At 39.0% G+C, this 16,033-nt stretch overlaps 1 protein-coding gene across 2 annotated transcripts in view; it reads right to left on the bottom strand.

Annotated features, from left to right (window-relative positions):
* Positions 1-16,033, bottom strand: part of CTNNA3 (catenin alpha 3) — a 1,199,527-nt gene that overhangs the window by 1,138,528 nt on the left and 44,966 nt on the right. For both annotated transcript variants that reach the window (XM_081158218.1, XM_081158219.1), the window contains exon 3: positions 13,534-13,726. In XM_081158218.1, the coding sequence (XP_081014344.1) occupies positions 13,534-13,726 (193 nt within the window). The remainder of the gene's footprint in view (positions 1-13,533; positions 13,727-16,033) is intronic.

Raw genomic sequence — 16,033 nt, 5'->3', positions numbered from 1 at the left:
ACGAAGTTGTGGCGTAACCACAAGAAGATCTAAAATCAAAAAAGGCTTTCTCCTGGGCATGGACTGGAAGTAAATGAGACTTTCTCTGGGGTGTGGGACTGAAGGCAGCAAGGAACAGGAAAGGAGAGTGTTGCCTTTCCTCATAAACTCTTCCACATTGTTTGATTTTCTATGATGTGCATATTTTTCTCTAAAAGTTTTATAGATCTGAATCAAAGTTCACTTCTCCTGAAACAATTGTGAGGCCCGTCTCATCATTCTGACCATTCCGCCACTCGGTTAGTGTGCTCTCTTAATAATTTCATGTTTAAAGGCACTATAACATTTGAACTTGTTCATCTCCTATAATTATTCTCATTTAATTTCCTAAAATTAAGTTCTATTACTTTAAGTTCTTTGAAGTCGGGGATCAGAGCTTTTATTTTTTAAAGAAATACTAAATATTTGATACAGAGTACAAGGTATATTTAGTTTGTCTAACATATTAAATAGCTAGAAAACAAAACGCAAAACAACTGCCAGTAGAATTTTTTATCTAATATTTAATTCTCTTTAGCCCATAATCTAACACTCTCTCTTCGTTTCACATGCCAATGTTCTATTCTTTTCTGTTTTTAACAAATGTTTTTGAAATGATTTTTAAGAGTTCTGAGATATTCCAGGGAATATCTATCCAGTCCTATCACTTTGCACAAGACAGGGAGAATGCACCTGTTTTCCATCCCATAGTCTGATCCCAAGAGGGTGAAGAAAAGACAGAAACTATGGAATGTTGTCTTTTTCGAGTACCCCAGCCCTTATCAGCTGCGCTTCCCCAGGAAAGCCTTATACTTGCTTCCTTTTCTGTCCAGATTACCTACTTACAAACTCGGGTAAGAAACAAAGCAATCTTATCTCTGGCTCTGAGAATTCTTTTTTCGCTGGGCTTTTTCCCTTCCCTTGAATGCCAATGAATTGATTCTATCCCAATTCATCACCTACTCACCAACTCCTAACAACTTCATGATAATCACATTGATCCAAAAGGTCTTAGAGAATATCATGACTTTTAATCATAATGTTCTCCTTGGAACACACAGGCCAGAAGGCTCTTTCAGGAGAAATCAAAATTATTGATAGTTGTCTAGCACTTAGGTAACTTAAAAACAAGCATTCATACAGGTATGCAAAAGGTTGCCATTTCTGTGTAATGAGTTTCATGCTTAACTGCACAAGACAGACACGTAAGTAATAAAATATTACATGGAAAAATCATTAGAGTTTGGTGACTTACACCCTTTAAGACTCATTAAGTGTTTGGTGGTCTTCAAACAAATCCACTATAGCACACAGCAGACTTTGCAGTCAAATTTATGAAAGACTCTCCCAAACATTCAAAGCTACATTATGCTTGGAAGTTATGCCTTCAGGGGATGTAAAGGGAAGAGTGGCACTAGCCAATGGCTAACTGATCCTGGGACACAAAAGGTTGTCTCCCTTGCCTCAAGGGAAGACAATTCTGTAGAATCAGGCAGAGATAGACTTTAGATCAGCAATATCCAATAGAAAACTAATGTGAGCCACATATACAATTTAAAACATTTTGGCAGCCATTTTTTAAAGTATTAAGAAACATTTTTAAAAGCAAATAGTAAAAAAATTAAACATTAAAAATGTAAAAATAGATAAAATGAGTTTTTAAATTGCATTTTGTTTTACCAATAACATTCAAAATACACAATTTCAATAAGCAATCAATATAAAAATTACTGAAATATTTTACATTTTTCTGTGATGTCTTTGAAATCCATTATGTATTTTACTCTTACAAAGCATCCCAATTTGGATGCTAAATTTTTATCAAAAATACTTTATATATTTAGGTTTCACAAAATGTACAGTCAAAAAAGTAGATTCACAAACCTATATTTTAAATTTTTCTAACAAATCAAGTACCAGTTTTTAAAGTTTAAATTATAATGAAATAAAATTTTAAAATCGGATCCTCAGTCACACTACCCACATTTCAAGTGATGAGTAGCCACACATGGCTCCTGTTAGCCATATTGTACAGTGCGGCTTAAGCTCAGCTTTGCTCAGTTTCTTCCCTACCCTACCCTGCTTCCTTCACTGCCCCCACCATAGGTTTCACTTAAGAGGACTCTTTCAGTAAATCACTTGCACAACAACTCCCATCTCAGGCTGATCTTCTAGGGACCCCAACCTATGTATATAGACAAGAATCTATTCCCATCTTGAAGAATTTGCAATACAATTTAGCAATTTAATCACAGTGACTGAGGAACCCTGCTTAAAATGTTTAATCCAGAGGTCTATGGATATGTGTAACTGCTTTTTCTCACGGAAGAGATCTTAATACAGAAGAGATCTTACTATCTCCAGGAACATTAGTTTTCCAAGGAGCATAGTTTGAGACTGTATTAGAGTATTATTATCAAGCAATTCCAAAGATACTTGGAGAGAGAAGACTAGCATATATTAAACAACAGCAAAACAAAAGGAAATACATTTGTACAATTGTCAAACAGCCAACAAATATTCCTTTAGTATAGCATCATGAAAGGCAGTCCAGCTCTGCCAACTGGCTGGGTGATGCTAGACGAGTCATTTCTTTCTTTCTAAACTTAAGTCTCCTCAGCTACACAATGGAGATCACAATAATAGCTACTTCACAAGGTTATGGTGAGGATTGATGTCTGTGTCCACTACTGAGAATGCTTTTTATGCATTACCTCATTAAGATACATATGTACCAATATTATCATACTTGTCATCATTAATATTAGAAAGGCACTGTGAAGATGTAACCTTTTTAACTTCCATCAATTAATGTCAGATAAATCTTCTTAACTCACAGATCTAGGCCTGTCACTGACTCAAAAATTTCCTTTCGTGACCCAGGGACCTCCAAAGTCTATTCCAAGTCTATCATTATAAGTTGAAGTCCCACTTTTCTCTTCACATGGCCTATGCAATGAGCAGGCTTTGAGGAGTTCCAATATTAGATGCCCATTTTTAAAGGGGTAACCAAGAGAGATGTGAGAAGACATGGTCAAAGTCACAGAGAAAATAGGGAATGTGTGGTGCTCCATTATTCCAGGACATGGAGTTTTTTAGAAAGAAGAAAATCACCAACTGTGTCAGATGTGCTGAGAGTTCAAGTTAGATGATGCTAGAGATGTAAAAGCTTGTAAAGTGCTTGTGAAAGATATTAAATTCAGTTTATACATGATAAGAGTAAAGTAACACCTAAGTAGCCACATGGAACCACCTAGTAAATGATTAAAGCAGTGGTGCTGACCACGGTATCACTTCTCACCGGGGAAGAAGGAGTGTGTCCAGCATCAGACATTCCCAAGAATGACCATTATTCGTGGCAGTGAATTGAACATTATTCTTAAGGTGTTAATGTAGAAAAATGATTGGAAAGCCCTCAGTTATGCAGTGGAACTTTAAATGATAACTAAAAGTTGTCCACAAAGTAGTTATAATTAAAGTCCTGAGAATGAAAAGCTCCCAGGGAAAGGAGAGAAGATGGCAGAGATTAAAACTAAGGCTTAAGAAAAATGATAGGAGACAAGGGGAAGAAGCAGCCGACGAAGAAAGAGAAGGCATGTGTGGAAAAGTAACAAGACAATTTAGTGTACAATGCCCTCAAAGAGAAGGGGTTAAAGGTTCAAGGTGAACAAACAAATGCCAAGTGCAGCAGAGGATTTGGAGAGAACGGAAATTATGCAAAAGTAATTGAGTTAAAAAATAAATAGGCCAAAGCAGAATAAGAGATAAGGTAAAACAGAATTAGGAGTTTAAAAAAGAGAGTAGACTGAAAGGAAATAGGATTTTTTTATTAAATATTTGCCAATCATCAGGCAGGGATGAGCTAATCTACGTAAAGAAAGAACCAGTAAAAAGGAATCTGAATGAACAGCCTAGAGAAAGAAAAGATAACTGTAGAATAAAAGTCTCTCAAGAAAGGAGAAGAGATGAGCTCAGTTCAGATAATGACTGGAAAGATTCGTTTTAAAGGAAGACCACTTCCTTTGAAACTGAAGGCAGAGATGAGAAGACTCAAGAACAGAAATTCTAAAGATTCTTATCCTGACCCTGAGAAACAGCCAACATCTTAATGCACTCTAGAATGTGCAACAAAACAGTATGTTCAGATCTACCTTCTGTGGGCATAAACTTTAGATCACTTGTCAGCCTTATACCTACTTAGTTATCTTTGCACACATTTATGAAATGGCTACAGCCTGGTGCCAGCTCTATAGCCGGGAGGAGAGCAAAGCCATGGCTAATATATGAACTGCACCTTTGATTTCAGACTCTCTACCAGCTGAGATCCAAGGCAGCACTTTAGTTTCTAGGACTCATCTCCTACAAATCAACCTGTTAACATTCATTAAATCTTTGCTCCTGTCCTTGAGTTATACATCAAAGTAAATGGTATGTGGCTCACAGAATTTCTCATACTTTCAAAATTGACATTACTGTCATTTCTCAAATCATCCTGTCTGTCTGTCATAGGTCCAGCATATCAAGTGACTGAAATTGAGATGACTGCCCACACAACACTACAAGACGGGCGACACTGAAGAGTTACTGGGATTATCACAGGCACTGTAAGAAAAGCCTGCTGCAGATTTTTCAAGTGAACACTAAGGGAGGCCGAGTTGAGTGTTCTCCAGCAATTAGTAGTTTACAAGCAATGTAGCTAATTAGCTCATCAGTCTTCACTGGAAGTGTTTTCACAAACATTCTGCCAGCTACAAGGTGCCATGCATGCATGTTAAAACGTGTTCAAACAAGAGTTCACCATCCCCTTTCAAATGAAGAATGAACTACATCTCCTGAGCACGCTGTACCTGGTTGAAAAGATTATTGTATTTGTGACTTGATGCTTATCTAAGAACACTCTTGAGATATAATAACAGTTAAATACATGCACCATTAATAGAGCAATGGATGGAAATAACAAGGCAGCGGCCGTTGCCTTTGAAACCCTCAACAGGCTGTCATTAGTGGTAAATACCAAACAGTTTATCTAAGTCCTAACTGCAATGTTGTTGAGCAGAGTAGACAGAACTGACCTGTTTCTTAGGGGTAGTTAACTAAAAATAAACTGCTATGTTCTTTTATAAATAAATGTTCAATACACCTGAGTTTCAAAAAGTAAGATCTTTCAATATAGGTGGCCGAAATTGGACACCAGTAAACTTTTTAAATCTCTATTCTCCCTAGGACACAATTTATTTTCTTGTAGCAAATAAAAATGCATTGAATAATCAGGGAGGCAATAGGCAACATTTTAAAGGTTCAATACTGAAAATTCTATAATGGCATTTCTTGTTTAAGTAAGTAGCCAGGTATACTGATAGGAAGATTAATTATACTTCCAAGTTACCATTTTCCAGGAATAATCGCTTCTAGAAGTAATCGTTTTCTCTGACTAATATGGATGACAGTAAGCCATGATTCCCAATTCCTGAGGGGGCAGGAAGGGAGATTTGTAAACCTAGGGTCTTGCAAATCATGAAGATGAAAAACGATAAAAATGCAGAAAGAGGGATAAATTTTAAAAATACCCTGAATACATGTATTATGCACATGAGGAATGTGTACATTTTTTTAAATACAAACATTTCTTTCTCACCAGGGAAGGAGACAGTTCTCTAGCCACTAACTGCATCATCTACCCTGCTAGAAATACAAGGCATGCAAAGTGAGGCAAGCTGTCAGCTGCTGCTGGGCTAAGCTTTATAGACATGCAGGTGGGAGGCTCCTGCATGAGAAGACTAGATAGCATAGCATTTCTTTTAGTACAAAATACTACAACCCCCCCCCCTTTGGGAAGGAGAGTTGTAGTTAGAGGGCCCCTGATGGATTCAAAAGCTCCTCGTTAATTTTCCCAAGCCTCCAAGGGGCTCACAGCAGCGTTGGTGGAGGCCCACAATTAAAAACAGATGGAAAACGCCCTGGCCAGTGTGGCTCAATTGGTTGGATGTCATCACATGCACCAAAAGGTCGCCAGTTCCATTCCCGGTCAGGGCACATGTCCTGATTGTGGGCTTAATCCCCAGGAGGGGACATGCAGGAGGGCAGCCAGTCGATGTTTCTCTCTCACATCAATGATTTTTTCTCTCTCTCCCTTCCTCTCTCTCTCAAATCAATAAAAATATATTGTTAAAAAGATGGAGAAGTATTTTAGCAGTGGCAGGATTCCAACAAATTTGCAAGTCCTGTCCCACTTGACATACATGAACATGAAGCCTATAGTACATGTTTCCAATCGCTGGCTCTGGTAGGCAGAACTCCCAAGACTATTGGTGTTAGACTGCACCTTCCAGATACAGATAATTCATACCAATGTATATGGGGGCTTGATTAGTGCTGTCCCCACATGTGTAGGCCTCCTCCTGGCTTGTCTGGGCAGTATACAAGAGAGTTAAGCCTAAATCTTTCTCTGAACACTCTTGAAATCTCAAATTAATTAATTATCACTTTATACATTAAAGAACCCATACTTATATATTTATTTCATTTTACTAGGAATCTAAAGATGTGTACTCATTAAGTTAAAGCAGTTAATGTTTGGTAGGAGAAAAATATTATTTTTAAATGTTCCAAGGCAAAAAAATCTGATACCCTTTAAGAATTAAAAGCAAGTCTGTTTACTTGTATACTGCCTGTCTTCCCACTAAAATATCAGTCGACTCCATTATGGAAAGCTTTGTCTGTCTAGTTCACTTCTGGGAGCCTAGTGCAGAGAACAGAGGGTGGCCCAGAACAGAGCGTGGCCCAGAACAGAGTGTGGTCCATAAAATGGTTTCAATAAATACTTGCAATTTTTTAAAAGAAAAGTGAAAGAAATGCAAGTCCCTGAGAAAAGACAGACTAGGCACAGACCACATCTTTCTATAAATTATATACATACTTATCTGTACTCATATGAGAGAGATTCTTCTTCCCCTACTTAATAGCAAAACAAAGAAAGAAGTTTAGAAACACCATTTTGTTGCTCCTTCATCTGTCTACTCAGCCTTTCTTACATACTATCATCAAGACATTTATCAGACGTTATTATAGCTGTTTACATGTGCTTTTCTTGGTAGACTGAGCACCTAGAGTGGGTCTCATTTCTTTCTTTATTCCCAGGGCTCAAAATAATACCAAATATAGATACCAAATATTAAACCAAAATAAATATTAGGCACTTAATAAATGTTTGCAAATGAATAGAGAAAAAGGCATGAAGAAAGTCTCCACATGGTTTCTTTTGTAATTCTCTTTGCTCCCTCACAATAACACCTCAGTGAAATACTGGCCAATCACTTCCTTTTCACAGTCCTTCTCACTCATAAGCAGCCCATATTTCATTTGAGATTAGAACAAACTCTGAACCAAAGTTATTTCCTATTTCACATAATTCTTATCCTATTTCCTTTGTATCAAGGCATTGACGAAAACACAAAAGAATGTCTTTTTTCGGTTGTAATTCAAATCTATAATTTCATCTAAATTTTCTTTTTGACTGGCTGAGGGCAAAAGCTAAGGCCTGGATAATGGAGAACCTACCCTCTGTGTGGATCTCACAGTACTACCAAAAAGTCACATTCAAAGTAAACTTCAACCAGGTTTCCTCTACAGCTTTGAATGTGACTGACAAATCTTTACGGCTTCACTAAACCCAGATCATTAGTTATCGTTTTCCCAAACAGCAAAGCTAAATATTTTTGTTTACTATTTGTCCCTAGAACTTATTATGAAAGACAACTCATGATGTTAATGAAAACCTCAGAGTGGAGTAATCTCAGCCACAATAGACCAGGTATCACTATATATATATATGTACATATATATCTTTCTACGTATTAGGAAAAAGTGGCATCTTTAATTTTTTGATGTCACTTTAATTATGTTTTTATTTACCCTAAAGCTCTTTAAAGTATTTTTAACAAAAACAACACATGCTCATTATAAAAACTTTTTCCATCAGTACAAATGTGTATATAAAGATCACATTCCCTGCTTCACAAGTTGCACTCCCTAGAGGCGCACATCCTTCCAGTTTTCTGTGACTATACCCCTCGCATTTTCCATACATATAAAACATGCATCTATACTCCATTTCTTTTTTTCATACATTTTTTTCATAGTCTACATACCATCTGCTGTTTTTCTCTCAATAGCATATCTCAGACAGCTTTTGACATCAGCACACAGATCTACCTTATTCTTTTTAACAGATATACAATGTGCCAATTTTATGTACTTAATGTATAATTAACCAATCACCTATTGATGAACATTAGATTGTTTCAAGTGTTTCGACATTATAAACATTGTTGGCAATAAACATCCCAGTACATATACCCTGTCATTAAGGTGTAGACAGATTTAAAATTAAAATATTCAAAAGGACCATTTATAATATAAAAAATGAATTACACTGGTTTTGAATCAGATTTGTTACTATTAAAATGTCAGTTCAGCACAAAATTGATCTAAAAATCCAATTTAATCCCAATCAAAATCCCAACAGTCTTTTTTGTAAAAACTGAGAAGCTGATTCCAAAATTCCTATGGAAATGCAAGGGGCCTAGAATTGCCAAATCAAAATAATTTTTATTTCAATACTCACTATGAGGTACAGTAATCAAGACAATGTGTTATTGCTACAAGGATAGACAGATGAATCGATGAAACAGAAAAGAGTTCCAAAGTAGATTCACTAAGATATGGTCAAATGACTTTCAATAAAGATGCAAAAGTGATTCAATTAAGGGAGAGTAGGGTTGGATTTTGGGTGGGGTTTTTTTAATAACTGGTACTGGAACAATTAAAATTCTACATGCATTCATACGATACTGGACCAACTGAATTCCCATATAAAAATGAATCATAACCCCTAACTCATTCCATTCATAAAGTTTATCTCCATATAGATTGTAAAGGTAAAACAAAAAGCCCCCTAGATGATAACATAAGAGAATATCTTCTTGACTTTGTAGTAAGCAAAGTTTTTTTAACAAGAAAATATCAATAAAGGAAAAAATTCATTAACTAGAATTTATCAAAATTACTTCTGAATATCAAAAAAGCTTACTATAATGAAAGGGAGAAGATATTTTTAATCTACAGTTAACAAAGAACTCATATCTAGAACACACAAAAAGCCACAAAGAGAGGGGGCTGGAGGGATTGAAAAAAAAGAGAAAAACACCGAAAGAATTCATTGACACAGACAACAGTGTGGTGATTGCGGGAGGGGGGAATGGAGGTGGAAGAGGGTATGGGGGATAAATGGTGATGAGAGAAAATAAAAACGTTTTAAAAGTCATCAGAGAGCCCGGCCGGGCGTGGCTCAGTGGTTGAGCGTCGACCTAGGATCCAGTTGATCGGGGTTCGATTCCCGGTCAGGGCACATGCCCGGGTTGCGGGCTAGGCAGCCGATCAATGACTCTCTCATCATTGATGTTTCTCTCTCTCTCCCTCTCCTTTCCTCTCTCTGAAGTCAATAAAGATATATTTTTAAAAAATAAAAAAATAAAAGTCATCAGAGAAATACAAATTAAAGCTATAATTGAATACCACTACATACACTTGAATTTAAAATATTGACACTTGTTAACACCAACTTAGTAAGAATGTAGAGCAACTGGAATTGTTATACTTTACTGATGAGAGTGTCAACTGGACAATCCACTTTGGAAAACTGGTAATATCTATTAAAGCTGAGTCTATACCTTATGACTTAGCAGTTTCATCCTTAGGTATAAACCTGACAGGAATGTCTACATTCATGTGCCAAAAGTCATGAACAGATATGTACATAGCAGCAATGTTCATTAAAGCCAAAAACTGGAAACAATGCAAGTGGCTGTCAACAGTATAATGAATAAATAAATTATGACCTATTAATCAATGAAATGAATGAATGTGATGAGATCTCACAAACATAACATTGAGAAAAAGCCAGATTCAAGAGATAACATACTATATGATCTCACTTGCATAAAGTTCAAAAAAAAAGGCAAAAAAAAAAAAGTATGTAATACCCCGGATATAATGATTACCTTTGAAGGGAGGGGTAGGAGGTACAAGGGGTACTCTTAGGGTTCCAATAGAGTTGTGTTTCTTGATCTGGGGAGGGTGGGTTACATCAGTTGTTCACTATGTGAAAATGTATTGAGTTGCTCACAATAATGTATGCATTTTTCTCTATATATGTTATTCTTGATAAACCACTAACACACCTTAACTATAACCAATCCTGTGACTTAGAAGCAATGACTACAGATGGCAGGGGGAGAGGCTACACAAAGGTAGTGTATTATATGCTCTAGGTAAAACATGTAATCCAGACATTATAAACAATCCTGAGCTAATTCCTAGGTTATTGTTACGTGAATATTCTAAAACTATTTAAACAAAATATTGGATTTCATACTTCACCATTCTATACTTTGTATAGATGTTAAGTATAGGAGTAAGCTATAAGATCACAAGAGACCATAAATAATCACTATGAGACCACCTTTGCTGGATCTCTACAGTTCTACCCACATACCACCTTTTCTTTCACCATCCTCCCCTAATACTTTCCAGGTCCCATCTTCCCCAGGCAAGTTCTTTAGGTAACCAAATGCCCACATTACTTATCCCTTCAAGTTTCTAAGTAAAGCCAATAAAGTCAGTAAAACAGAATAAAACAGAACCCTGTAGTAAGCTACATAAGTTACACTACATCTTCATTAGAAGAAATTTTCTAAATTAGTCTCAAAATTCTTGAAAATATGTCAGTAAATACATATGTGTACAAATATCCTCTACTTCAATTTTTTTTTTCACTTTTCCAAATACTTTAAATTTATCATTTGCTCTTCATTTGGCCTTTACATTATGCCTTTTGAAAAGAAAAGCAACAAAAACTCTTTTAAATACATTTCTAGAGTCATACAGAGTTGCTTGGATCAGAATTCATTCTCCTGATGCTTCCACTCCACCACTGAGCTAAAATTCCTTCCAAGATTTGGGAACCTGCTCTCACTATCACTGGCTCTGCTATCCATGGGGTGAGCACGGCCATTCCCCAAATTCCAGAACCATTTGCATTTTCGCTGCTTTCCTCCCACACTCAAGTGGTGGTGGCTCAGTTTGGCAGTTTGTCAAAAAGAATCAGAATGTAAAGCACTTGGTGATCTTTAACCAGATGTATTTGTTGTACATTAGAGCATATGCCATGTACGTGTTTCACACATTGTAACAGAACATAGTGAGGAATATACTGCATAATCAGAATCTAATCAAATAGATCCCATTTTATGAAAGAAACAATATCAGAACAGGATTCGTATTCCAAACCAAAGACATGGCAGTGAAACCATAACCTGAGAGTCATTTTTCATGACAGCAAAGATAAAACCATTATAAAATTTTATAATATAAAGTGACAAATGATGCAATTTTTTTACTCATAACATTTATCAGGTGTCTGTTCTATGTCAGGCATTGCTCATAAAAAATAAATTTTAAAAAATGAGGTAGTACTTGCCACCCTCAAGGAATTAAGAATGAAGATTTACTGAACAAGTTAGTCAATGTTTGGTGCATGGGGTGCTAAATTCTATGAAAGAGAGATGCTCAGAATCTCTGGGGGCACAGAACAGAAGCATCTAAATCAGCGTCGGGGGGGTTCAGTAAACATGTCCCAGAAAAGATGACTCAGGCTGAGCTATGCTATTAAGAATCGGCTGAAAGAGAAGAGCACTCCAGGTGACAAAGGCATAAAGCAACATGGACCAGTTGAAATACTGAGAGCCCCTGTCTGGAGGAAAGTTTGAGGGGGGACTGAATCAGGAGATGAGAAGGGAGAGAATGGTAGAAGCCAAATCATGAAATGCTGTGGGAGCTAGATTTAAAAGTTTCAACTTTATCCAGAAAGGTAGCCCCCCTAATCCCTCAAAAACGACTAAAATGGACTTTAAGCAGGGAAGTAAAGTGAGTATATTTTCCTTTTTAAAAGATATATTTGGCCCTGGCTAGTGTGGCTCAGTTGGTTAAGCATTGTCCCATGCACCAAGAGATTGCTGGTTCAATTCCTGGTCAGAAGGGGGCGTGAAGGAGGCAGCCAATCAATGTTGATGTTTCGCTTTCATCCATGTTTCTCTTTCCCTCCCCCTTCCCCTCTCTCTCTAAAAAAATCAATAAAAACATATTTTTAAATAAAATTAATTTATAAATAAATAAATAAATAAATAAATAAATAAATAAATAAATAAATAAATAAATAAATGGTATATTTGCTTTGGTATGGGCCAAGGCTAATGCAGTAATCCTGAATTTGGGTGGCAACATTATAAATGGAGAGGAGGGAACAGATCTGAAAGGCAAAAGATCAAATTTGTTGAACTTAAAAGATTAATTGGAAGAGAGGGTATGATGAAAATGAAGAGCCTAAGTGACTTGATAACTAAGTGGGTGATGGTACCAGGGCACAGAAGATGGGACAAAGGTGGTTCTGAGGCAGCAGGGAGGAATGATGGATTCACTTCAAGTTATCTTGGACATTATGTTTTCTATATATTGTCCAAAGAATCCCTAGAAAGTATAAGTCACATGTGAAGTATATAACAACTAACTCCCCTGTATTAGACCTAAAGTTTATTATGGCAATTACATTCATTTTCATTACTTAACTAGCAAAGATATTCTGATTTTCTTAAAGCTATGTTGGGGGTAGGAGGAGGGAAATATTTGAACAGCCAAAGTCTCTTTTACAAAGTGGAACAGGAAAATTTAAGTTCCCTGTCCTCTCAGAGTATTTCCTTTCAAGCTGATGTAGAAAATCACCCTATTGACCAAAGACTATTGAGCCGTTTTTTTAAAAAATAACCTGCAAATGAGACCTACATTCATTAGAAAACAATTACACTCTAAGTAATGATAGTGAAATATACATTCATTATGTATATTTGAATATATACATTCATTATGTATATCGAAGGTGAAATATACATTCATTATGTAATATTAACATAGCAACACCATGAGTTATGCATAGTTTGTATAAAACCCCTTTTTTTAAAATTTAGGAAACCTAAACCTGCAGAAATTGAAAAAATAAAAAAATGTACCGTACAGGTGGTCAGAAACTTATTTCCAACTGTTTACAAGGAACTTGATAACTTACTCATGTCTGGGAAAATATGTTTTCAGCTTCACTGGTTATTTCTCGTTATATTCGATGACCAAAACAAGGTACACTCCTCTTTGCTTATTGTGGATAAACTGTGACGTGGTGAGGGGGAGAAGTTGCCTGGAGGAACTGAACAACTAAAGGGAGGAACCCAGGAGTGGGCCTCTGAGCCTTGGAGCTGTTTAATGAGCCACGCTGGCTCCCACAGCTAGCTCCTCGGAGCTCTACAAGAAACTCATAAACTCAAGTCAGCAAAACAAAACACTCACAAATCTCAGTCGGTAGCTAACAACCTAAGCCACGCAGTCTGCTCCTGGCCGGGTTAGAGTACTCACTTTCTTTGCGTACTTCCTCCAGTGTGGCAGTCAGCTCGTCCTTTAACACGGTGGCTTCCTGGGCGATCTTCTGTCCCTTGTCTAATAAATTCCGAGTTGCTTCCTCCACAGAAGCTAGAAGAACTCTGGCTCTTTTTGAACATCCTTTTTTCCTGTTAGAAGGATTCTGGGGACAATTTACAAGTGTAGTGACCTAAAATTGGAAAAATACAAGGCACTCATTAGACAAATTGTGAGGAGAACACAGTCCTGGGATATCATGGCCCAGAACAAAAAACAGAAAGTGTGTCATAGAAACACAGAGCAGTCCTATTGGAGAACCGGCGACAGTCCCCTTACAGAAAGATGAAGCGGCACTCGGAGACCCGGGGTTCAAGAGGTTTATTTTACACCTGCAGCCCAGAGAAGTCCAGCTCCAAAGTCTGAGCCCCAAGCACAGTGGGGAAAGGAGTTAGATACTGCACCTGCTTCGCCTACATGGCAGCTATATCTTGCTTAGGGCGGGGAAAAGCCCTTTCTGGTTTGGTGCACGTGGGAACATAGCAGGATGGCACTAGGGGAAGCCCGGGGGGTGGGGGGGAGCCTGTGGGCCATTTTAGACCGAGTTTTCCCTTATCATCCCCTCTTTGATGTCCCGGAGGCGGCAAGCCTCAGAGGGCACCATTAAAGTCATCTAGTGGCCGATACCCTTGCAAAGCTAGGACCATGGCTGTGGTTAGGCGGGAGACTGAATTTTCAGTGAACCTCATTCGTAGGCTGAGGAGGCAAGGACCTATTGTGACAAGGAGGGCAATGGTGATGAGTGGCCCCTCAAGGGGGAGTAACCAGGAGGTTCATTGCCCTTGTCCCCACCATCCCTGGCAGTTTCTTGCTCCCTCCATTGTTTGATTCTCTCCCTGAGTTCCTTTACTTTGGTAACTAGTATTCCTGACTGATTTGCAAAGTAGCAGCATGCCTCTCCTAAGAGAATGCATGGTGCCAGGGTGCAGTAAATAGTAAACAATACATCTCTAGCAAGTAATGTCCAGTCAGGAGGGGCTGTCGCAGCAAATCCAAGTCCAAGGATCAGGGTAATGAGTACGGCTACAACGAGGAACCAGAGGTCTTCTATGCTCATTGGGTAGCTGCCCGCCTTAGCTGGATCTTGAGGGGGTCACCTGGCTCTCCAATCCTCCAAGCGCTCCTCCTCAGGAATGTCGTGGGCTTTCTTGACTTGGGAATGATGGACCCCCGGAGTGATACCTGTAACTTTAAGGGCAGTGGAGAATGGCTACTTCCCTTGGGAGCCAAACAGCTTCTAGAAGTTTTAAGATTTCTGCTTTATTCTTAATAGTTTTTCCCGCTGTTGTGAGGAGGCCTCTTTCCTCGTAGATGGCCCCATGTATGTGGACCATGGCAAATGCATAGTGGGAGTCAGGGTAGATGTTAACCCACTTGCCTTTGCCAAGGGTTAGGGCCTGGATCAGCGCCTGCAGTTCAGCCCTCTGTGCTGACCACCTGGCGGGCAAGGACTTTGCTTCTAAGATCTCTTCAGACGTGGTTACTGCATATCCAGCCTTGCGGACACCTTCCTGGAGATAGCTGCTGCCGTCACAAAACAGTGTTAGCTCCGGGTTTTGGATGGCCTGGTCCCACAGGTCCGGGCGACTTGCACAGACCTCATCAGTTGCCTCCGCGCAGTCATGATCTGGCTCGCCTTCCTCTGTGGGGAGGAAAGTGGCCGGGTTTAACGTGCGTACAGTCTCCAGGCTGATGCAGGAATTCTAGCAGAGTAACCCCTGATATTGAGCTAGGCGGGAGTTTGAGAGGAACTGATGCCCTTGGCTGTTCATGAGCGACACAACGGAGTGTGGGTTCTTGATAATCAACTCCTGTCTGAGGGTGAGTTTGTCAGCTTCCTTGATGAGGAGGACAGCAGCTGCTAGGGTGTGGAGACAGGGCGGCCCTCCAGCGGCTGCTGAGTCCAGTTTCCTAGACAGGTATGCAATGGGCCTTTGCCACGGGCGGACAGGCTGTGTGAGTTTCCCTAGAGCTGTCTTGTCCTTTCCGTGGACGAACAGGTTGACTGTCTCTCAATGTCAGGCAGTCCCAATGCAGGGGCTTGTCCAAGGGCTGATTCAATGCTCCGGATGCCTCCTCTGCCTCCTCTGTCCAACACAGAGGGCTCCCATGGGGACTGGCTAAGGCAGCGTTTATTGGGACACTCATTTGCCCAGGGCCCAGTCCCCTTGCAAGAGGCACACTGGTCTGATGACAGTGGGGTCCGTCGATTCCCCCCTTTGGCGGGCGAGTCTCCTTTTGCCCTCTTTATCCCTCCTGTCTGAGGGCCACTGCTAGGAGGCTGACTTTCTTCTTCATCTTGTCAGCTTCCCGCTCAGCGGCGGCTTCTCTGTTCATGTAGACTTGGTTGGCTGCTTCTATCCATTGGGTGATATTCATGCCGGCAAAACCCTCCTGTTTCTGGAGTTTTCTCCAGATGTCAGGGGCGGCCTGTGCCATG

This window comes from Miniopterus schreibersii, assembly GCF_964146895.1.
Source record: "Miniopterus schreibersii genome assembly, chromosome: 14".
Classification (NCBI taxonomy): Eukaryota; Metazoa; Chordata; class Mammalia; order Chiroptera; family Miniopteridae; genus Miniopterus; species Miniopterus schreibersii.
This window is presented reverse-complemented; position numbering and strand designations above follow the sequence as displayed.